The following is a 23,469-nucleotide window of genomic DNA, read 5'->3' on the forward strand; positions in this document are numbered from 1 at the left end:
ACAAAAAAAGAAGTTTATGAAACAGTAAAAATCCTTAATTAAGCCTTAATTTAAAACAGATTAATTATACAAAAAAGAATACAAAAAATGATCTTAAAAATAATCTAAAATCTAGTGTTACCCCCCCTTGCCCTGATGACGGCTTCCATACGATCCCTCATGGATCTTATCAATTTTAAAATGTCTTCTTGAGGGATAGTGTTCCATTCCTCAATAACAGTATCTTTGAGTTCCTGGAGAGTCGTAGGAGCGGGATCACGAGACCGAACCTTGCGTTTTAAATGGTCCCATAGGTGCTCAATCGGGTTCAGGTCTGGACTTCTTGCTGGCCAGTGCATGACAGAGATCCCAACCTCTTGAAGGTACTCGCGCACAATAATTGCAGTGTGAGCGCGAGCGTTGTCGTGCATCAACATGAACCCCTCGCCAACAAAACTGGCATAGGGGACCACATGTTCTTCCAGGATCTCTGTGATGTACCGGTGAGCAGTCAGTGACCCTTGCCCGCGAGCACCTCGAGCCCGGGAGACGCAAACAAGGTCGGTTTTGCCGTCGGCAGACATGCCGCCCCAGAACATACAAGAACCGCCTCCATATTCCACCGTCTCCTGGATGCAGGCTTGGGCGAATCGTTCACCCTGTCTTCTGTACACTCTTTTGCGTCTGTCGTTGCAGAAAAGGCACACTCTCGTCTCGTCTGAGAAGAGAACAGCTTTCCATTGTTCGAGGGTCCAATTGACGTGTTCGCGAGCGAATTGCAAGCGGGCTCGCCGATGCTCTGCGGTCAATTTGGGACCCGTAGCAGCTTTTCGCGCCGCTATTTTCTTCTCCCTCAGTCTTCGTCTAACCGTAGACACACTCACAGTTCTTCTGTTAGTTGTCTGGAGCTGCTGTCGCAACTCAACAGCATTTAAGAACCGATTTCTCAAAGACGTCACTACGATGAATCGGTCGTCTCTCTCCGAGGTGCAGCGACGTCTACCAGACCCATGTCTTCGGACGAAGCCACCGGTCTCCAGGAAACGCTGGTACACTCTTCGAACCGAAAAACGGCTCAAGTTGAGTTGCCGAGCGACATCACACTGCCGCATGCCTGATTGCAGTAGTGCAATCACTTGGGCGGTATTTTTCTTGGGAATGAGCTTCTCGTGTGTCCACTTCAACGGTTAGATAGCGAATGACCCCGATTGTAGTTTTGTGTTGTTTCGGATTGACTATGCTGCGTAGGCCCTATTGGCCGCTACAGCGTCACCGGGGGGGTTGGCGAGCGCGAAGCTCCGCCTGGGGGTGAGCCCTAGGGCTCGAAGAAATAATTCGAGAGGTCGGGGGGCAACGTCCTCCTAAGGGCGCCTCCTGTGAGGCTCGGACCACGGCTTAGGATGACGTTGGGATGGGTGGAGTTGTCGGTTTTGTTGGTTAGTCCGTACGCCCCCGAGGCCGTGGCGTGAGCCCACGTCCGGGTGACGTTAGAAATCGGGGACCTCGTCTTCGCCGGCGAAGACGCTGTGATGAGGTTGAATTGTGTAGCCCTACGAGATAGGGTGCATTGTCGGTCATGATTTGATCGTCGGGGTCGTTAAGGACGTGCTTAGGGCGTCTTTTATCTGGGGGGTCGTTTCGGTCAGGGGTATAAGTCGCTGCCTCAACTATTAGGGGGTTGGGGTGTCTAATGGCTTTCTCAAAATAATTTTTGGAAAGCTGTTTAAAGTAATGAGCTATTGTCGGGAGTTGGAGGTCTCTGTGGAGGTCCACGTTGCGCATGTACCACGGGGAGCCAGTGGCCGTACGCATAAACTTATTCTGTAGGACTTGGAGAGGTTTGAGAGAGGAGGGCGGCAGGTGTGCAAATGCAACACAGGCATAAGACATTATTGGGCGGATGCACGTTTTGTATAGCGTGACTTTATGTCGAAGTGACATTTTGCTCTTTGCGCAAATCATGGGGTAAAGACGGGAGAGCACATACGCTGCGTTCTTGCGGACTCTACGAATGTGCGCGGCGAAGCTCATCTTGTCATCAAAGGTTACACCCAAGTACTTGGTATTAGTTTGCCAGGGAATGGGGCGGTCGTAAAGAGTTATTTCAGTCTGTCGAAGTTTGTATTGTGATTTCCTTTTGGACTTTTGAAAGAGCACTGCTGCGCTTTTCTCCGGGTTAACCTCTATCCTCCAAAGGCGGAACCAGTGGCCTAGGCTACTGACTGCCTTTTGGAGTCGAGCTTTAACGTTCCGGTAGTTTAGGTCGGAGCTGTATAGAGCGGTGTCATCCGCGAACTGGGCTATATGAACATGAGGGGATCTGGGAATGTCGCTGGTGTACAGCGCGTACAAAAGTGGCGAGAGCAGGGAGCCCTGAGGGACTCCTGCTCGAAGAGGTCTTGGGGAGGATAGGGTTCCATCCAGACGGTAGCGGAAAGTTCGATTGGTGAGAAATTCTCGTAGTAAACGTACGAGTCTTTCGGGCACGCCTAGATGGTAAAGCTTGTAGATCAAGCCGGCGTGCCACACCTTGTCGAAGGCTTTGGCTACATCGAAGAAGAGGGCTCCCGTTGGGATACCTCTCGTTTTGAATCGGTTGAAACCGAGAAGGATGTGCTCCGTGAGGCGGTGCACTTGATGAACACATGAGTGTGGTTCGAAAGCCAAATTGCTCGTCGTTGAGGAGGTTTTTCTCCTCTACGACGGACCTAAGTCGATTGAGGATGACTTTCTCATACACCTTGCCAAGGGTGTTGAGCAAACTAATGGGGCGGTAGCTAGTAGGGAGGTTCCTAGGTTTCCCTGGCTTGGGGATGCCTATAACGGTAGCTTCTTTCCACCTGTCGGGGAAGGAGCATCCCGCCATGAGGGTGTTGAAAATGACAACCAGGAGGTTGATTAATACGTCGGGGAGTAACTTTAGAGTTTTGTTATTAATAGAGTCGGGGCCTGGGGCTTTTTTGGCGTGAAATTCTTTGATAATTTGACGAACTTCGCCGCTATTCGTCGGGAGGATTGGATCGCCACCTGGGGCGGAAGAGAAGATAGATGCTAGTTTGTTTTCGACTAGTTCTATATGGGACTTGTCTACAGAGATGGTGCTCGGGGAGCATTGGGCTTCTAAGCTATCGGCCAAGCATTCGGCCTTATCGACATCTTCAAAGGCGGGCGGTTGATTGGGACGTAAAAGCGGAGGAGTGGCCGAGACAGGGTCGGCTTTGAGAGCTCTCGCCAGGCTGTAGTAGGCTACATGCGATGGCTTGAGCTCACTCAGCTTCCTGTCCCATTGTTCGTCGCGGAGTTCGGCAAGGCGAGCCTTTACCTCCCTCTGGGCTCTCCAGAGTTCTCTCCGGTTGTCGGCGTTAGGACATGCGTCATGGGCTCTACGTTTAGCGTTTTTGATGGTGATGAGCTCTCTGGCGTCGTCCGGCAACTGTCGACGGGTGAAACCGTTCGGCATCTGTCGGGAGCAGGCGCTTAGAGCATCGCGGATATGATTAGTAAGGTGCAGTGAGGCTGCATGCGCTTCATCTAGACTACCTATAATGTCAGGAATTTGAGAGATGTGCACTGAGTCTATAGACTTAAGATGCTCTGAGAGCTTCTTGAAGTCAATGACTGTTTTGGTCGGGGGGGCCGCGGTGGGCAGGGGTCCTAGCCGCATTAGGACGGGACGGTGATCTGAACTTAGCTCGGACAGCACCTCCAAAGGACTCACCTGAAGGGCGATGTTCTTTAGAAGAGCTATATCGAGTATGTCCGGTCTGTCTGTTGAATTGTCGGTCATTGGATAACGAGTCGGTGTGTCAGGGGCTATAACTATGAAGTTAAGATCGGGGCGGTGCGTCAGTCTTTCGAGTTGGCGTCCTCGTGAGTTCGGGGAGCGGCAATTCCAACTTTGATGTTTGGCGTTAAGGTCTCCGGCCACGATAACGGAGTCTCCTAATGAGAGAAGTGCGCGGATGTCACTTTCTAACAGATCTTTCGAGGGAGAGAGATAGACGGATGCTAGTATGACCGACGGATGGCCAGTCATACTCACCTGACATATGGACGCTTCCATATTGGTTAGTTGTGGAGGATCGAGAGGAGTGCAGTGAAGAGCCCTTCTGTAGTATATAGCAGTGCCACCCTTAGCAGTGGCCCTGTCGTTTCTGACTATATTAAAATTAGCAATTCTGGGATTACTTCTACTAGGTTTCAAGAAGGTCTCTTGCACTAGGAGAATGTCAGTTTGATGTGCACATACAAACTCGCGGACTTCGTCCATTTGGTCGATAAGGCCGTTCGCGTTGTAAAACGCGACCACTAAGGAGTGAGGTTTTAATCTACCTTTGGTTGTACTATCCATTATAGGTTTTTAAGGTTGTTTATGGAGATGAGTAGACCCAAGTGTTGGGTAATGGCTGTTTTGGGATCTTCCCTGAAGGTCCGGGCGAAAATTTCCATCTCCACTATGTCAATAGAGGCGAGGACGGTTTCTATTAATTTGAGATTATCCGCAGCGTTTGCCGCTGCGGATGTATGGAGCGGTTGCTCTGGCTGGGGCTGGGGCTTAGGCGTAGACGCGGAAGCCTTGGCCGGGGCTGGTTGGGTGGGCTTGGCCGGGGCTGGTTGGGCGGGCTTGGCCGGGGGTGCCTGGGTGGGCTTGGGCGCAGGAGGGTTAGTCCTGGGAAGGGGTTTGTCCCATGCGTTGGTGGCCGGAGCCGGCGCAGGGACGAATTTTTGGGTGGGTTGGGGAGCTGCAGTAGGTTTGCGGCCGGCCGGTTTGACCCTTCGCTTTTGCTCCTTGGGGGCTTTAGGGCATCCGCGATAGTTCGCGGTATGCCCTTGAGACCTGCAAAGAACACAGCTCGGGGGCTCCTCGGTTGGTTGCTTCCTGGGGCAGTCGGAGGTGCCGTGGTCCCCTAGGCACTTTACGCACCTAGGGTGGGCGAAACAATTCCTTGCGGAATGGCCGTACATCTGGCAGCGATGGCATTGGCCCATCCTGCCGCGGTTACGGGGGGGCTCTATTTTGAGGCCAGTAAGGCGACACACTGAGGTTATATTATTAACTTTTTTACCCGCGGGGGAAAGTTCTAAAGTTACGAGCACCATCTCGTAAGGGACTTTGGTTCTAGGATGATACATCCTGTGAACCTCCAGGACTGGCAGCTCCTGGGAAAGGAGGTCTGTCTTGATGAGCTCTGTATCGAGCTCCTTCGGAAGGCCGCGAATGACTACGCGTAGAACGCGTTCGTCGGGAAGAGCGTAGGTATGGAACCCTACATTCTCTTGGCGGAGAGTCTTAGTAAGAAGGCGATGGTCGCCTGAAGTTGGGCATTGAACTTTAATGCCTACAGCGGTCGAGCGGGCACTCGTGAAGGAGATACCCTGCTGGTCTAATAATGGCAGGATACGCTGCCAGCTGAGTTTCTCTCTGATGAAGAGAGGAGGGACTTTTTCCCTTGGCGGTTCCTCCATGGGGGAGTCTTCCGACTCCTCCTCGGGGGTTGCCTGGGAGGTTGTGGGTTGAGTACCGGGCCCTGAAGGGGCTGCAACGCCCACCTTTTTAGGTGGGTTTGCGTGGGACTTGGAGGCCTTCAGCTTTCGCTTCTGGGCCTTCGTCTGCACCGTCGTGAATTCCTCTGTTTCAGAGGAGGCTGGGGACGTTTCGGAGTGAGGCTCCTTGGTCGGGATCGGTTTTTGGGCTGAAGGCCCGGCTGGGGTTTTGGAGTGAGGCTCCTTAGTGTCGGTCGGTGTCACGGTCGGGGTATCGTCCTCCATGGCCGTGGCCGAGGGAGGAGATGCCGGGGGACGGTCGTAGCGCGTAGGCGTCCGACTCGCATGTACCTTAAATTTCTTAAGGTAGTTGGGGTCTCGGGTCGCGAGGTCGGCGATGAGAGCACTCATGTCGACGTCTTTGTAAAATGTCTGGGGGAACTCCGGGCCCTGATGGGGCCCAGGAGCGGGTTGGTCGGGGTGGTTGGGGCCCATAGTGGACCCGGTGGCGCTAAAGGTCCTCCCTGCCAAGGCAGGGAGGTGGGTACCTACGGTGTGGCCCTAATGTGAGTCCCCGCCCTTGGGTGACGGGGGTGTGAACCTATGCTGCGCTTAGACTTAGACTAGTGTACTCACGGAACCTGGGCTCTAGAACTACACTACACTATACACAACGCAGGAACAATCGAAGCACTGGCAATCCAGGGCACTTGCACTAACACAGGGCGAACTCGCGCGAGAGTCGGAGCGGTACCGCGAGGTAGAGCGCATGAGCGAACGTCCGCACGGGGCGGAAGCCGAGCAGATATCCCCGACCCCGATTGTACCTGTATTGACCATTTTATACCTACAAAAGGTAGCGCAACTAGCGGCTGTCTTAAGTTAATATTAGGCTATGGGTGGCAAAGAAAAATATGCGATTCATAGGTTATCTAGTGCGTAAATGTAGGAACATTTGACGCCTACCAGTGACGTCGAAGCCTCGAACGTTTCTGTCGTGAACTGTACCACCGATGACGTACGCCACCGACATCATCGATTCAGGCCTAACTTTTTTTTTGAAATATTATCCATGTTCATTGACTAATATTCCATTTTCTCCTCCAACTAAGCGAAAAGCTTGTTCAAGGAGTGGGTACGATAATAGTGCAACGGATGGGGTTTTGAACCGGGAACCTTTCGGAATTCAGGCCGCTCCTTAATCGTTGAGCTATTGAGGCTCTTTAGAAACAACCTTTACTTCTTAGAACTAGAAACAATTTTTATTTATGTGCCAACTTGAACAAGCCCTTCGTCGAGATGTCGATATATCTGAATTCACGTAGTCAATGTAAAGTCTCTGTCGATCGTTACTCACGACTTACATAACACGATTTTTTCTTTTCACAATAGTAAAGTCTATATTACCCATTGTTGAAGCTAAAACAATATAACTAGTGATGCAGTATGCACCATCTAGGCAAGGGGGTTCTACTTTGCCAGAAACATGAGGTGGGATTGCACTTGCAAGCCAAGCGCCACATGTCTGTCAAACAATAAAATAAAACCGTGTTTTGTGAGTGATTTTATCGTACCCAATTCTCGGGTACCGATCTTTAATTAGCCGCTAAAAGTTAAACGTACGCTGTGTTTGTAAACAGCAGGCGCCCTAAAAAATCGTCGAGTACTCAGCCCCTAAAATAAACTGCACCCATTGGTGCCACTTATCAATTCGCTTACGGTTTTGTGGTGTTAAATAATAACGTATGGTGTGTTATAATTTTAGATACTTTAATTTAAGTTTAAGTAATTGTACTTAATACTAAACTTTTTTAATAGTTAGATACTTAGTACTTATAGCGCACGTAGACTACCGACTAAACGATCTTCATATTGGCGATGTAATCGGATCAGACTGCTGATGAATCGATCATCGGTTTTATAAATGTTGCATTTTCGCAATCCTTTAGCGTCTTTAGGTGTGAACAGCAACATACTAATTTATAAGACTATCAAATTTATGAGTGCCCTAAAACCGCGTTTAAGCTCTAAAACCATGTTAAAGCTTTAAAAGAGCGTTTAAGATTTTATTTCAATTCTCACTGAATTGATAATGAGTTAACAATTCTTTTTTTCGATCTAATTTATTACCTACTAGCTGATGCCTACGACTTCGTCCGCGTGTGTTTAAGTTACAACCATCCCGTAGGATTTACAATTCATTCTCGGGATAAAAAGTAGCCTATGTCACTCTCCAGGTCTTTAATAATGCCCATGCAAAAAATCACATAAATCTGTTGCTCCGTTGCGAATGCGTCCGTGATTGAAGGATAAACCAACAAACAAACACACTTACGCATTTATAATACGGTTATTGGTCAGTGATGCCTTTTACTTCCGCATTAGTTTTGGTGAGCCGGCTAAATGCCGTAAGGTCATCGGTCCCAATTATTGCTCTCCGATGTCAAGCGTCAACCATGTGTGAGAGAGTGCTCTAATCTAGTGTTAGATACTAGATTGCCATTAATGCGTTGTAGATTGTAGAATAGATGAGTTGCAGTGTTTTAAAATCCGTAAACTTGAATTAAAATCCGGTGCGAAATTAATTCCGGAGTGCGCGCGCTTCTATGTAGTTCTGTACTTTCACAGATTTTGCGGGAAAAACGTACGGAAATTTGCCGCATCCGATAGGGTTACGGATGTAATAGTCCGCGACAGGTTGAGATGGCAATCGGTTTATGAGGCGGGGGGGGGGGGGGGGGGGGCAGGGGGGCGGGGGGGCACAGGCACACCCGCACGTCACTCGCGCTCGCCCGCACTGAGAAAAACCCCGTATCTTTCCTTCTCGCTACACTAGACTAAAAGAAACAATGCGTTTTAGTTTGATTTCTCAGTATTAACTGAGTCTATAGATGATATTTAGTGTTTTGTTTATACGACCCACGTTATGAAAACATTGCAAAGTCCGCCTCTCATTCCACTGTCACTCGATTAGGCAGCTGTATCCTATTATTAAGAAGCGTTTACGACACAATGGGGTCATAGGTGCCTAAGTAACTGAGTCGAGCTTAGTGTACACACATCTGCCCCGTTGGACGCTATTGGTTATTGTTATTTGTTGTATTTAGGTACACGTGCACCTAACGGTCAATTTACGCACGCCTTCTCTACAAATAAACCAGGATTTCCAAGACACGCATTTCGTCATGTTTTTCCTTTACCGCAAAACGCGCGATAATTTTGTAAGTGCCAATTACAAGTTTTGTGAATACTCAGAAGTGATTGAGACAGAGTCGCGGATTCACACCGCGAACCCCTGCTTTGGATTCAACCGAAGATAGTATAAGGGTTCTGCCAGAGATGCCACAACCACGCCACAGAGGCATAAAAAATGTCGCCGGGCAAACCTACACAGATTTACCACTTGACTGAGACTCTCAGGGTAAAATCTATAGAGCGCACTCTGACTTTGCTTAGACTTAAGACAGAGTTAAAACGAGACAAATGTATGATATCTCTCATCTAAATCTGTCTCGTTTAACTCAAACTTAAGTCTGAGCAAATTCAAAGTGCGCTCTATAGATCTCACCCTTAGGGTAGGATTCTGGTTGATGTGGGGTTACAGCGTCGTTGAATTCCTTGCTTTTTACGTGGCCCCACAACTCGCGCTCTACCTCACGAGCTGTCTCAGTGCCCTATAGTTTCATTTACACGTACCTATCAAAATTCGCATTCGCGTTATGCGGCTGTCGCGAACAATCCCGTGTGTACATCGTGGCCACAAAAGCAACCTCTCGCGGCAATCTCACACAAGCGGCCGACTACATCGCGACCACCATTTTTAGTCATTTGTGGCTGCGACAGTGCAACTATAGGCAGCTGCTGTAAGACCATTCACTCAATATATTATGACTGACTGTTGCTTGCCACATTTTTGCTACTGCGGTGTTGTTGTGTGATCCATTTGAACAGTAGTATTTGTACATCGGCTACCGATAACGATGCATTGTTTACCGTTTCTATTAATTTGCTTTACCATATTAAAGGTACGGACAGACGTGCTCATTACTAGCACGAAAGCATGCTTTTATTGAGCAAGTGCTCATTAGTAGCACGTGTGTCATGTAATGAGCATGCTTATTTCGAGCATGCTCAAAAATCAACCGACGTTTGATTTTCGAGCATGCTACCTGAGGCGCGGGTAGAAGGGGGCGTGCTCCGAGCGCGTCTGAACAGGGTTTGCTTATTAGCATGTACTCAGTACAACATACAACATATAACTCTACAGTTTATTTAAGCATGCTTATTGCTGGCAAATGTGAACAGTTGCATGAGCATGCTAACATTAAGCTAGCATAAAAGCACGCTTTTTTTGAGCACGTCTGTCCGTACCTTAAAACGAGCGAATTGTATACAACGTTTATGTTTCAACCATAAACGTAACTACAAGGAACTGCATAAGTAAAAATATCCTGACTGGATATCGGGCTTGGCGGCCAGTCTCCACAGACATAATATCAAATTAGCCATTTGCGCGGGAGATATTATAAAGTAATAAGTAATAGAGGGGAGAATTAAAAAGTATTTTTGATAAATGCTCTCAGTCGGCTTGATTTCTTGCGACATCTTGATCATTCTGTACTTCTTGTACTTCTGCTACCTAGTGTAGATCACGTATACGACCGAAAAATACTCGAAGTTAATTTTTCAACACTTCTGACAATGATCCGTTAAACGCTATGAACTCGCAATTACCAGCGTCCACGGTGAAAGTTGCATACCTAAGTACGTTTCCGAACAATAAACTGGTCCTGCCTGACAAGCTAAACTCGACCGACCAGTTGCCGTAAATTATTATTTTACTAACAATTTTTCCGACGCACATCGCTCTTGTCGCGTGAACCTTTGACGACACTGGTTTAAAGTGTAACCACTTAAGTAAAGTAAATCATCATCATTATCAATCTATAGACGTCCACTACTGGACATAGGGCTCTTGTAGCGACTTCCACACGCCACGGTCTTGAGCAGCCTGAATCTCCCGGCTCCCTACGACACGTCTGGGTTTCGAGGTGGCGTCCCTAAAACAAAAACGAAGACCTTCACATTCACGCTATTATGTATTCTAGAAGAACATAAGACGCAATAGCTCGTTCGTAGCCTATCGTCGCAGGTCGACGGTATTTCTTACCGAAATACCTATAGTCGACCAAAATAAAGTAGGTTTCACATCTCGCAACTCCCGCGCAGGTGTTAAACAATGCACATAATAAACAAGGCTATTTTCAAATTCCGCATGGTCAGAATCGAAGATTTTACCTAGTTATTTGTGAACTAAATCTGTTGAAACAATCCGTCACCGTCGTGAATTATCCAGGAGATTTACCTTAAGCGTAGAGCGGCTAATTAACGGGATAATTTTTCTATCAAAACTTTGATCTATAACTTGGTATCTACTGTATTCGCGAAACTTATAGTACAGTAGCCGGCAGGAAATATTGTACATCGACCTTTAGAAAGAGATTTCGGCTTCGTAGAGCGTTGTCTCTGTCACTTATACCTATGTGACGTTTTGTCAGTCTCAACGACAGAGACAATGCTCTACGAAACCACTATCTCTTTCTCTAGGTCGATGTACAATATTTCCTACTGGGTACTGTACTCCGTTATTCGAAGAAATGGGATCATATTCAAATTGTTCTGAACGGTGTTGGTTCTTAGGCGAAGGCAAGAACTGAGAAGTTCGCCTCCTAAACGATGGTCTTTGCAGACGTCTCCATTAGAGCAATTTATGGGCGCGGAGGGCTACTGGCATACGTAGTGAATTCTCAGTCCAGGAAAAATTATAATCTAGCATGCTACGACTAGCTTTTGTTTTTAAAGCATAAAAATTACCCATTCCTTCATACTAGATCTTAACCATTGAAGGTCAAATTGTGGAGCGTTTTTCCCGCGAGGGGCTTCATGAAAATTGATTAAGGGGGGCGTGGACATCGACTTATAAAAATAGACATTTTTTTTGATATTTTTATTTTTTAACGGTATTCCACTTTACTACCGTCCGTTTTTTACAAAACAAAAAATCTCATTCTTCTCATAATTGATAAAGATATTGTCTACAAAATAAATCCTATAGTTTTTCTTATTGTTTTGTAGTTATACATAGTAGGACATGGGGGTGTAGGTATTCGTTGATGGCAGAAGGGAAGCTTGATAATAAAAGGTCGGGAGCCCATGGGAGTGTCATCCCTTTATCCTATCTATCGCTACTATAATTTTTTAAATATCATCGTGCGCTACCTAAAATCAGTGGGTCAATGATCTAAAAATGTGCACACGTATCAATTTTTTTTTGTTATTTATTCAACAAACACTTGCGACGAGTGTGTGCAAAGCATCTTGTACTGCTTATGCAAATGTCCACTATAAATATAAAATAACTGGCAGTTTCTTACGTACGTGGCTTTACCTCGAATCTTAAACCCGAATTTGGTAATTGGTTAAATGGGCAACTTTCATAAGTAGCAAAATATCGTTAAGTAGGTACTCTTTAGTATTCGCTTCTTCGCCCTACTAGAGCTATAGTGACGACTTATAGATGACCCGCCCGGCTTCGTTCGGGTGGAATTCAAAAAAAACCTTTTTAGTGGTACTATATGTACCTACTTAGTATCTCTACCATTGATCGTTCTTTAACATTTTGAATATCCGAGTAGTTATCTATGTATTTAGACCGTACATTGAACATAACAATATTAAGACTTGGATACTTAGCAGACGCAAACACAAACGAGTTAGATATAAATACAAAGCAGACAGGGTAATCCATAAACGTGAATTTGGTACTTTCCTATGTTGACAAAATAACTCATAAAATCCCCCACAGTGTAATTGTATATCCCGACGGGATAATTTAATGACATTTTCGCAAAGGGAACTTTAAAAAAATTATGATATGAACCGAGGACTTGGCATGACTAAAAAGCCATCAAGTTCGCGTATTAAATGGTTCAAGACTAAAGCCTGAAACATGCAATGCGCTACGGGACATTATGACGTCACACAACGCGCGCGTACATGAGGATGATAAAGCAAGCATGTAGCACATTAAGGTGGTGGTTCGTACCGCGACAGAAACACGTGTCTCGGTCTCCGATGGTCAACTCTTTGCCCGGACCAAGTCGCGAGAGATACATGAGTAGTTGTCAGATTTAGTCTTTATTTTCTGAAACGCATGTGGTCTACCGAAGAATATTTGTATTACAGCATAGGCTTGATCTTGTTGACAATGCTTATTAAAAAGCAATGATGAGGTCTAAGTTGAAGCGCGCTTGCTGTCAGTCTCGTGTCGCGGGTCTCGGTCTCGCGTCTCTGTCTCTCCTGCCAACCGACATAGAGGCATAAATGCACTGCTTACCCCAGTTGTAATAGCTCAATGCAAGTTTTACATTATGACCTGCCAGTAAAGGTTGAAAGTTCCTACCTAACTAATGCCTACCCTGGCTTCAAACCCTGTGCACGCCACTGCCAACCGACCACTACAGAAACCCATAAGCCAAGTGATGTGTCTGTCTCCACTCTCCAATCTGTCGCGGCGCGAACCGCCATCTCCAGAATCTTTTTCTTCTCAATTCGACGGTCACCTCAAATGCTGGGAGCACAATTATTAAGCCGCAACCGCAATAGCTCGGCCGGTAGCCTCGTGTAGCTCCAAGTTTGTGCAGGTTGTCGGGCACGCAGGGCACCCACTCAAGTGCGCAATGCTCTGTCTCGTGTCCAGAGATGAAGCCCCACTTCGCTAGAGTAGATCTCAAGAATAATAGATCTAGTAAGAACTTCTAGCAACCGCGTTCCACACCTTTCCGTCGGACGCTGTGTGTTTCAGGCTTTAAAATGTAATTATTTAAGTACAGACTTACTTGAAACTTGAAGCCGCAAAGTGATGCTATGCATGAATCGTTTGGTCTAGATCTATTGTAAAGTATATCTACTGAAGATGCTTTAAGTGCATAGTGAGTTGTGCAAAATGTAAGGGTGGGTGAAGCATAGTAGGTACATTTCTCTTCACGTTGCACCCCTTCTCTATATAATGTATAGATTTTCTTATTCTTGCGGATTATTATTGTTGCTCTGAATTGCGCATTCGGAAGTAGTAAATCCAATTTCGCAGTCACCCTTTTGCTTTTACCAATCACACAACTATGTATACCTAGATTGGAAGTAGATGTAAGAAGAGGTAAAGGTAAGTTTTTTGTAGGGGGTAATCTTTGGAACTACCGAACAGATTTTGAAAACTCTTTCACCAAGTAGAAACCTACATTATTAATGAGTGACATCCATACTATAATATTATAAATGCGAAAGTGTGTCTGTCCGTCTGTCTGTCTGCAGCTTTGCACGGCTCATCCGCTTAACCATTTTAACGAAATTTGGTACTGAGTAAGCTTGCATCCTAGGGAAGGTTTTATCCCGAAAAATCAAAGAGTTCCCACGGGATCCTTAAAAACCTAAATCTAAGCGGACGAATTCGCGGGCATCATCTAGTAGGCTATATTTTGTTTTAAAAAAATTAGAGATCCCTACGAAAATTGTAATAAGCTACCCGTGCGAAGCCGGGGCGAGTCGCTAGTCTCCTATAATATTCGGTGACCAGAACAAATTATGTTATACCCGATTCAAGAACAAGATTAATAGGTAATACGACTAGCTTTATTAATGCACAAGATTTTGGTCGCGTCGATTTAGGTTTTTTTGAATATCCCTTAAGAACTTCTCAAAATCCTTTTTTATTCAGCGTTACATATTGAGAAAGTATACGTGCAAAATCGTAAGTTTCTAGACCTCCAGCGATTTTAGTTATTTGACAGTCAGTCATGAAATATGTTCATCTACATTCGATCCGAGGGAAATCCAATGATTTCCATTCCCAACATCTTACGATGACGTGACCAGAGCTAAATTTACTACACACTTACTTATTGACACGTTCCAAAAATACACTAAAGTCTTGGCAAAACTGAACGGGCGTTAACATCGCTATCAGCCGCATAATGCCTCTCCCGACATATAACTATTGACTACATACGTGAATACATAAGCAGCGGTATGTACGGCATAGGCCGCCACGCTGCTTGCGTCGCGTATGTTTATAGTACGTGTATGTAGATGGATCGGCACGGGGCGTATAGGGAACTAGATGAGCGTCTAACTGTTGTTAGGTCATACCGATCAATTCGAAACTAGCGACTCGCTTCGGCTTCGTAAGTTAGTCAAAGTATTCACAGATTTTGAGTTCAATTTGTAATGATATCATGATCATAATCGTCGCTGGCTCACATACAGAGCACGGGTCTCCTCTCAGAGTGAGAACGCTGGCCATGTGCGGATTGGTAGACTTCAGACACCTTTGAGAACATTATGGAGAATTCTCAGGCATGCAGCTTTCCTCACGATGTTTTCCTTCACTGTTAAAGCAAGTGACATTTAATTAATTAAAACGCACGTATCTTCGAAAAGTTAGAGGTCCAGGGCCCGGAATCGAACCTCCGGAATAGGATGCCAACGTCTTAACCACTAGGCTATGACCGCTTGTGCAAACTTCCATACCTATTTTGAATTATGTGTGTCATACCGTCACCACAGAATATACAGGTTGACTGGTAAAACGTCACGACTCTCGATCCCTATATGGGTGATAGCGAGGTCAAATGCTATCAAATCTACTTATTGTAGAAACTTAAGTAACCTGTATGTAGTAAGACAACTTATCTCTACTAGAGATTTCTTTCAACAGCCCCAATATGCTAAGGAAAGAAACTCTAACCTAAAACAAAACCAAAAAGGCCAAGTGCGAGTCAGAATCGCGCACCAAGGGTTCCGTACTACAGTCGTATTTTTTGGACATTTTGCACGATAAATCAAAAACTTATAATACATAAAAATCTGTTTTAGAATGTACAGGGAAAACCCCATTCATATGATACCCCACTTGGTATATTAATATTACTTTAAAAGTTGAAAATATACTAATTATTTGTTCATGAACACATTTTAATTTTTTTTGGGATGTAACCACACATTCACAGTTTTCGCATTTTTCCCTTTACGTGTGCTATAAAACCTACTTACCTGCCAAATTTCATGATGAAATGACAGACAGACAACAAAGTTTTTCCTTTTGAGGTACGGAACCCTATAAGAGTTAATAATAAGGAATACCCATCTCGATTCTCGACTATTTAATTATGAAGCGATCAAAATAAAACGCGATGGTAAACGAGTCACAGTGCGCGGGTCCCGTGTTCTATTGTAAACGGTAACGGTGATCGCCGCCATTTTATTTGTTAATTCATGTGATCGCAACTACGCCTCGTGTGGCGTTACTTCCTAACTAGAGACATCCGTGGTAATGAGTGGAACCAAAATAAATACTTATATTATGTGAGTTGGATAATGAGTTTATCCTTCACTTATTAAAGTACAAACATAATAGTTATTTATGAAACTGCTGTATAATACCTAATTATCAACAGTTGCATACAAGACTTTATCTGTGCACCCATAAGGCGTTTGTGCACTCATCCGTATTCGGTTCGTATCCGTGATTCTTCGAAGTGGCCGTCGTACAAATATGTACATACATTCTATTCGTATTTTTTCACGGATCCATAAAATCACGGATGAGTGCACAAACGACCATAATATTAGGATATAATAAAAGGAACAGCTGACTGACTGACTGAATAACTGACTGACTGACCCCTATCGTCGAACCTACTCCTAGTACAAGATTTACGCTTAGTTGGAAGGGAAAGGGGAATGTTAGTCAGCATAACAAACTTGGCTAATCTTCTCTATATATAAAAACTAGCTGATCCCCGCGGCTTCGCCCGCGTAGATTTAGGTTTTTAAAGATCCCGTATAGCCTATGTCACTCAGGAATAATGTAGCTTTCTACTGGTGAAAGAATTTTTAAAATCGGTTCAGTAGTTCTAAAGATTACCCCCTACAAACAAACTTAACGACATTACCTCTTTATATAATATATAATATAATACAACGGGCCGTGCAGCAGAAATCGTAATATTTTAATTTCGCCATAACTTCAAAATCAAACGTCCAATTTTAATCATTCAAAGACCAAATATTATCTCCATAAACTGTTCTTAGTGATGAAATCATTTATTTTGATAAGGATTAATAGCATGAGTAAAATAAACGCGTTTAAATGTAGTCCAAAAAAAATTCAAGATTTTTAAATAAAAAAATGGTTGCTGTGCCTCACTCGACATAGATGGGTATAGTGTGTCGCGGACTTTTTTGTAGATATTTATAAGATCTACAATTAATTAGAACATTTTATGGTTCTATCTTTTATAGTTTAGGCAGCGTACGCAAAATAAGTAACTTTTCTGGTTGATTTTTTACACCTTGTGTCCGAAAAACCCAAATATCTTACGGAACCCTATTTTTTTCCAAAATAAAATATAGCCTATGTTACTCGTGGATAATGTAGCTTTCGAATGGTGAAAGAATTTTTAAAATCGGTCCAGTAGTTTTTGAGCCTATTCAGTACAAACAAACAAACAAACAAACAAACAAACAAAGTTTTCCTCTTTATAATATTAGTGTACATGAATCGCTAAATGTGTTGCTGATCGCAAATCTCGAAAACGGCTGAACCGATTTCGCTCATTCTTTTTTCATAATATTCCTTGAAGTACGAGGGTGGTTCTTACGGAGAGAAAAATTTTAAAAATCCGGAAAAAGAATCGACTGATAGGCGGGGCAGCTAGTATTCTTTAAAAAAAAACCTGTCCATAAGAGCTAACTAAGCAACCGCCTAGGGCGCTGGAAGATCGACATGGCGAGTGGCGAGGGTATGGGAGAGGCGTGTCAGCACGAGTTGATCGGCTGACGCGGGCGGATAGCACGCGCGTTTCTTCTTTGTGTAGCAGCATTTCTTAAAAAAACCGGTCAAACGTGAGTCGTACTCGCACACGAAGGGTTCCGTGCCATCGTACAAGAAATAACTTAACTAACACTTTTTTTTTTTGTGATGTAACCAACCACAAATTCACGGTTTTCAGATTTTTCCCTTTGTGCTATAAGAAATTGCTAGCTACTATTTATTTAATACCCTTACCAATATATAGCATTAGTAAGGGTAGTAAATAAATAAAATTATATTCTGGGAGGGCTTTTTGTCTCTATGGAGTGCACACCACTGATATTTATTAGTCCGATAATTTTGCGTAGACACGAATGTGCAATATACACTCAGAGCTTGGAACTGCATGTTATTTACGAGTCGCGAGTATCTCGATGACGATAAGTTACAGTAAAATCACACTTGCGACAAGTAAGTCGCTTTATAAAAAGTTGCTACACCCTACACCCTACTACCACTACTACACTCTATTTTGTGTAGCAACTTATGGACTAAGAGCCAAAGCGTGTCAGACCTTCGTTATTTTATGAAAGCTGAAAATTTCTCTGCGTATTGTCCTTACCACTGGGAGGAACGTTTGTTTGGATCATGGTGGCTTTGGGAGATAAAGAAGTAATCTTACGTCAAATCATAAAGTCAATTTTTTTTTATTTTCTTCAGAATAATATTAGAAATCACGCCATGCATTGCCAGACACTTAGTATCATGGGAACCCCCTGCCAGACACCCTTAAAGTTTAAAAGTAATTGCCAAGAACTCAAGATGCTCTATATATTCCTTGTTCTTCAAAATTTAAAAACAGTGAATGTTCAATGTTTTGTTACAAGTGAATGCTCAGGTTTATCAGCACAGAAATGTAAAGAGGTCGAAGGAAGAAAAGTTCATTAAAACCATTTCACGACCGGACAATGACGACTCTGATCCCTACTTTTGTCTCTTTGTATTCGCTACTTGAAAGTATGATTAAAAACAATATGTAGTCGTATAACAAAAAGCCTGTAGTGTGGTTTAAGGCTTACACCGCATCTTGCGTCGTCACACGGCGCGTAGGTCCACACTTCAAGATCTCGTTCCCATGCGTTTCGCTTTCGTTCTGCCCGTTCGCGTCGTCCGTCGTCGGCGTCGCGTAGAGGAACCGGTTGGCGCGCAGCCTAAAGCCGAGTAGCTGTAGTGCCTACTCGATATTGATAGGCTTTTAAGAGGTTTACTCTAAAGTCATCGTATTGATCGTGTCAAATATTGTTTGGAAAAGAGTTGTAACTTTTTTCTTATATATTTTTTTTACTGTTAGATACTAACATCGTTTATAAGAAGTGTTTAGGCATACTATTAGGATGTTGGTTTAATCAATAAAACTATCTGTAAATATACATGAAGTTAAATCCATAACGCAAAGTTTGAAAATTGTTTGTAGATTATTATTATTGTCGTAACTACCAACCTAGTCAAATATAATATGTATTATAACACTCAATATGTCATCAACTACAATTTAAAGTAGACAATCTTAGTAGAAGATACCCCTGCGAGTAGGTACCCTTTGCGACGTCATTCGTCACCTTGCTTGCTTGGCGCTAAGTATCCAAATAGGTAATCTACATCTACACTAATATTATAAAGAGGAAAACTTTGTTTGTATGTTTGTTTGTTTGTACTGAATAGGCTCAAAAACTACTGGACCGATTTTAAAAATTCTTTCACCATTCGAAAGCTACATTATCCACGAGTAACATAGGCTATATTTTATTTTGGAAAAAAATAGGGTTCCGTAAGATATTTGGGTTTTTCGGACACAAGGTGTAAAAAATCAACCAGAAAAGTTACTTATTTTGCGTACGCTGCCTAAACTATAAAAGATAGAACCATAAAATGTTCTAATTAATTGTAGATCTTATAAATATCTACAAAAAAGTCCGCGACACACTATACCCATCTATGTCGAGTGAGGCACAGCAACCATTTTTTTATTTAAAAATCTTGAATTTTTTTGGACTACATTTAAACGCGTTTATTTTACTCATGCTATTAATCCTTATCAAAATAAATGATTTCATCACTAAGAACAGTTTATGGAGATAATATTTGGTCTTTGAATGATTAAAATTGGACGTTTGGTTTTGAAGTTATGGCGAAATTAAAATATTACGATTTCTGCTGCACGGCCCGTTGTATATTATTATATAAAGAGGTTTGTCGTTAAGTTTGTTTGTAGGGGGTAATCTTTAGAACTACTGAACCGATTTTAAAAATTCTTTCACCAGTAGAAAGCTACATTATTCCTGAGTGACATAGGCTATACGGGATCTTTAAAAACCTAAATCTACGCGGGCGAAGCCGCGGGCATCAGCTAGTCTAAAAATATATTTAAAGGAAAAGATGACTGACTGACTGATCTGTCAATGCTCAGCTCAAACTACTGAATGGATCGGCCTGACATGCAGATAGCTAGTAGACATACGCTTAGAAAGGATTTTTTTGAAAATTCAACCCCAAGGCGGTAAATAGGGGTTTGAAATTTGTGTAGTACACGCGGATGAAGTTGCGGGTATAAGCTAGTGATTTATAAAACTAAGAAAGATAGACGATGTGCTTGGAACGCTACCCCGTATACGTATGAAGTTAATATTTGCCAAATATTTGTGTATAGTACGTGACAGGTCGAAAGTTGAAAAATTGACGCACCCGCGCCTGTGTGCTGCACCGTGTAGGACCTGCGTCATTTCTTTCCACGGTAGCCTGTGAAAGTTTTTATTACATGTTGCATTTTGTGTTGTCCACAGACTGCGTCTATTTCGAGACGTCGTCGACGTCTCCGTACCAAATCCGGCGGATAGAGGAACTGAACAAAACGCCGTCCGGCAACGTGGAGGCAAAAGTCATGTGCTTCTACAGGCGGCGGGACCTGCCCAACCCTCTCATACAATTAGCAGATAAGCATCAAAGTGAGTAAATACCTCTAAAATACTTGAGATGATATTTTTCTCGTTGTATAGGAGCAGGCGTTACTTTGCGAAAGGCAATGATATTCAAGGAACTTGCTATAACCCGCTGAAACAGGCAAATCTTTATGGTGCAACATGCAGCACCGCAATCAATTCCACCCTCACCACCTGGGTTCCTGGAGCACTTCGACCACCCGTTGTGCCAGATCCTTTTTTCCACGAACATGCAAACTGTGGAATCAACTCCCTTCGGCGGTGTTCCCTTTAGATTACAACATGGGGTTATTAGGCCGGCAACGCATCGGCGGTTCCTCTGGTGCTGTAAATGTTCATGGGCGGCGGTAATCACTTAACATCAGGTGACCGGCCTGCTCGTTTGCTCGCTATCTGTATAAAAAAAACATGCGATATGCACCGCCCGCCCTTCCACTGCATAACATGCAGGAACAACCAGTGACCAAGCAAGCTATACATAAATCCCCCAAAACACACTCGACGCACGTTTCGCTCCGACACCGGACCTTGACTTTTCCTGCATCATTAGCAGTGGGAGGTCGGGCGGTGCATATCGCATGCTGATTGTAGCAAATTAAGCTTTTGGTCCCTTGGATGTTTTTCTCAAATTGATCTGCATATTGCAATCACTCCACAGACTGAGCAGATTTTCTGTGGGATTTGTATAATCTTGGCTGTACAATTGGCACAGGTGACGTCTGGAGCCGGACTTCAGGAGGGGGTGATTGTGTCCAAGAATATTAACTGTACTTTCCTACAGGGTGGGAAATGAAAGATTGTCTGACGAACCAATGTGCCAAAAACGATACGGCCCACGGCACAATCTCTACCGTCGCGCCTTACTTTTTTACCACCAAAAAGCTCGATAAATCAGTTATCACCCACTGCGCAAGTTCATGATCAGAGTTTTTTTACCTGACGTCAAATATATCAGACTAAAAGACTACTGCTCTGAAATTTACCAGAACTGAGCAAATCAACCTTTAAGACCATATATTTTTAATTCTGCTTGCGAATTTTTTTTACATTTCATGATTAACCTTTCAATAGTTTTAAGTCTGTCTAGGCCTATGAGAACTAATAAGAAAACTGTTGAACCTATAGTATTATATTTTTTAATGCAATCTACACTTTGAATGTAGATGTACAGGTAATGTCTGTAATTTAATTAAGTAATTTAATTTAATGTTGTTTTTTTAACTTTTAATTTAGATATAAAAACAATATTTCTTTGTTTAAAAATAATAATGTGCCAATCATAGAATCAAAGAGCAAAAGCTGAACACTGCTTATTTGCATTTTTAACAATTTCATATCATTTTTTCAGCCTTATTTGTCCATATTAAGCGTCTTATAAAATGTTACGAAAATTCTCAATGACTTGGGATTATTTAGAACGAATTAATTTTTATGTTATGTAAACTGATTGATAATGGAAAAACACGATAAAGAAAATTCTCCAGTTCTTTTCTTATTGAAAATATTTGTGTACCTTATCTCTATACTGTATGTATATATCTCTATCATTATCACTTATCAATGTTACTCATAGTCATATTATTATGTGAGAGTTAATTCGTATTTTTAATATTTTGCTTGGCAAGGTCAACTATACAGGATGTAACCAGAACGCTAGTAGGAGTTATACTACCTAAACTCAATCATTTTTCAAACCCGCAATGTATAGCGTGCAAAACTCGGGTCAATGCTCCTCCGACGACGCGGCATTGACTCTGAGTGGCCTACTTTTGGAACGTTCGTTGACCTCTATCGTCAGTCGGATGTTGTATTTGCATCGTGAAATTTTACAAAATATAGGTTTTATTAAAAAAAATCGCGTTTTTTTAGGTATCGTATCACTAATCATCAGTACCACGGAACAGAAAAAACAGATCAGTACTATCACCTTTCTTCGTTTTTGCCACCCTTCTGGTTACACCTTGTATAATGGAGTAGTATATTCAAAGTGCGCTGCAAATAAACTTTGGCTCTCATTTTAATATTAACCAATCAAACTCAATTAAATTTTGTGAATACTTTTTAGGAACATCTATGTCTGTAGTTTCCAAATTTCTGTTAAAACATTCAGTTTCAAAGTTACACGGTCACAAAAGTTTAAATATATTTAAATCCATGTAACTTCAAAACTAATTATTTTTACGGAATTCTAGCAAACCACAGACATAGATTTTAGTGTCTAAAACGTTACAAAATTACATCGAGTCTGATTAGTTAATATTTAAATGAGAACCAAATTACGTTTGTATGGAGCGAGTGAAGGAGAGACCGTGAACTGTTAAGTACCTAAGGCAGTTTCATTATATATTCGACTAGTTGATGCCCGCGATTTCGTCCGCGTGGATTTAAAATCCCGCGGAAACTCGGGTATAAAAGTAGCCTATGTCAGTCTCCAGTCTATAACTATATCCATGCAAAATAATTACGTCGATCCGTCTACCTGCCTTCTCCACTCCTGTCCCGCTGGCAAGTAACATCCTACCGATTTCAAAGCCCAATGCAAATAGGAATGTTAGTAGGATTTGGAAGCAAGCGGCATCGCGTCGGTTTAGTCGTTCCTTTTTATAACCAACTTGGTAGGCCAGTTTTTAAATCACCACAATTTTGGAATACGGAACCATCAGTGCGCGAGTCTAACTCGCACTTGGCCAGTTTTTTATTGGCTAACTTTGGTGAGCTACTAAGATTTTAATGTAGGTGCCGCGTCGTGTCCGCGCCACTAGTCATATTTCAATAATAATAATAATCTTTTATTTGGGACCATAGCGCACAGTTTACAATTATACAAAACACAACAAAACCAAACAAACGTACAGAAAAAAAACTGAAAAAAACACAACAAAGAACAAAACATGAAGACAAAAAGATCACAAATACTAACTAATAAGTACGGCTTTCCGTGCATCTCAACCGAGAAAACCACCGCCATTACTTAGCTCCTATAGATGGTGTACGACTGTACGTGTATAGAGGCGGCGATCTTCCCAGCCGAATTGCATGGAAAATACAGTATAATTAATAATTTTGCTGAACACTTTTCAAAAAAGTTACATGTTATTTTATGGAACTAGCTGTGATTGGTATTGTAGAAGTCGAAAAGTC

At 43.0% G+C, this 23,469-nt stretch overlaps 1 protein-coding gene across 2 annotated transcripts in view; it reads left to right on the plus strand.

Moving 5' to 3' along the window:
• Nucleotides 1-23,469, plus strand: part of MTA1-like (metastasis associated 1-like) — a 93,126-nt gene that overhangs the window by 4,117 nt on the left and 65,540 nt on the right. For both annotated transcript variants that reach the window (XM_069504419.1, XM_034978305.2), the window contains exon 2: nt 20,173-20,334. In XM_069504419.1, coding sequence (XP_069360520.1) covers nt 20,173-20,334 — 162 coding nt within the window. The remainder of the gene's footprint in view (nt 1-20,172; nt 20,335-23,469) is intronic.

Source organism: Maniola hyperantus, chromosome 18, assembly GCF_902806685.2.
Source record: "Maniola hyperantus chromosome 18, iAphHyp1.2, whole genome shotgun sequence".
In the NCBI taxonomy this organism is placed as follows: Eukaryota; Metazoa; Arthropoda; class Insecta; order Lepidoptera; family Nymphalidae; genus Maniola; species Maniola hyperantus.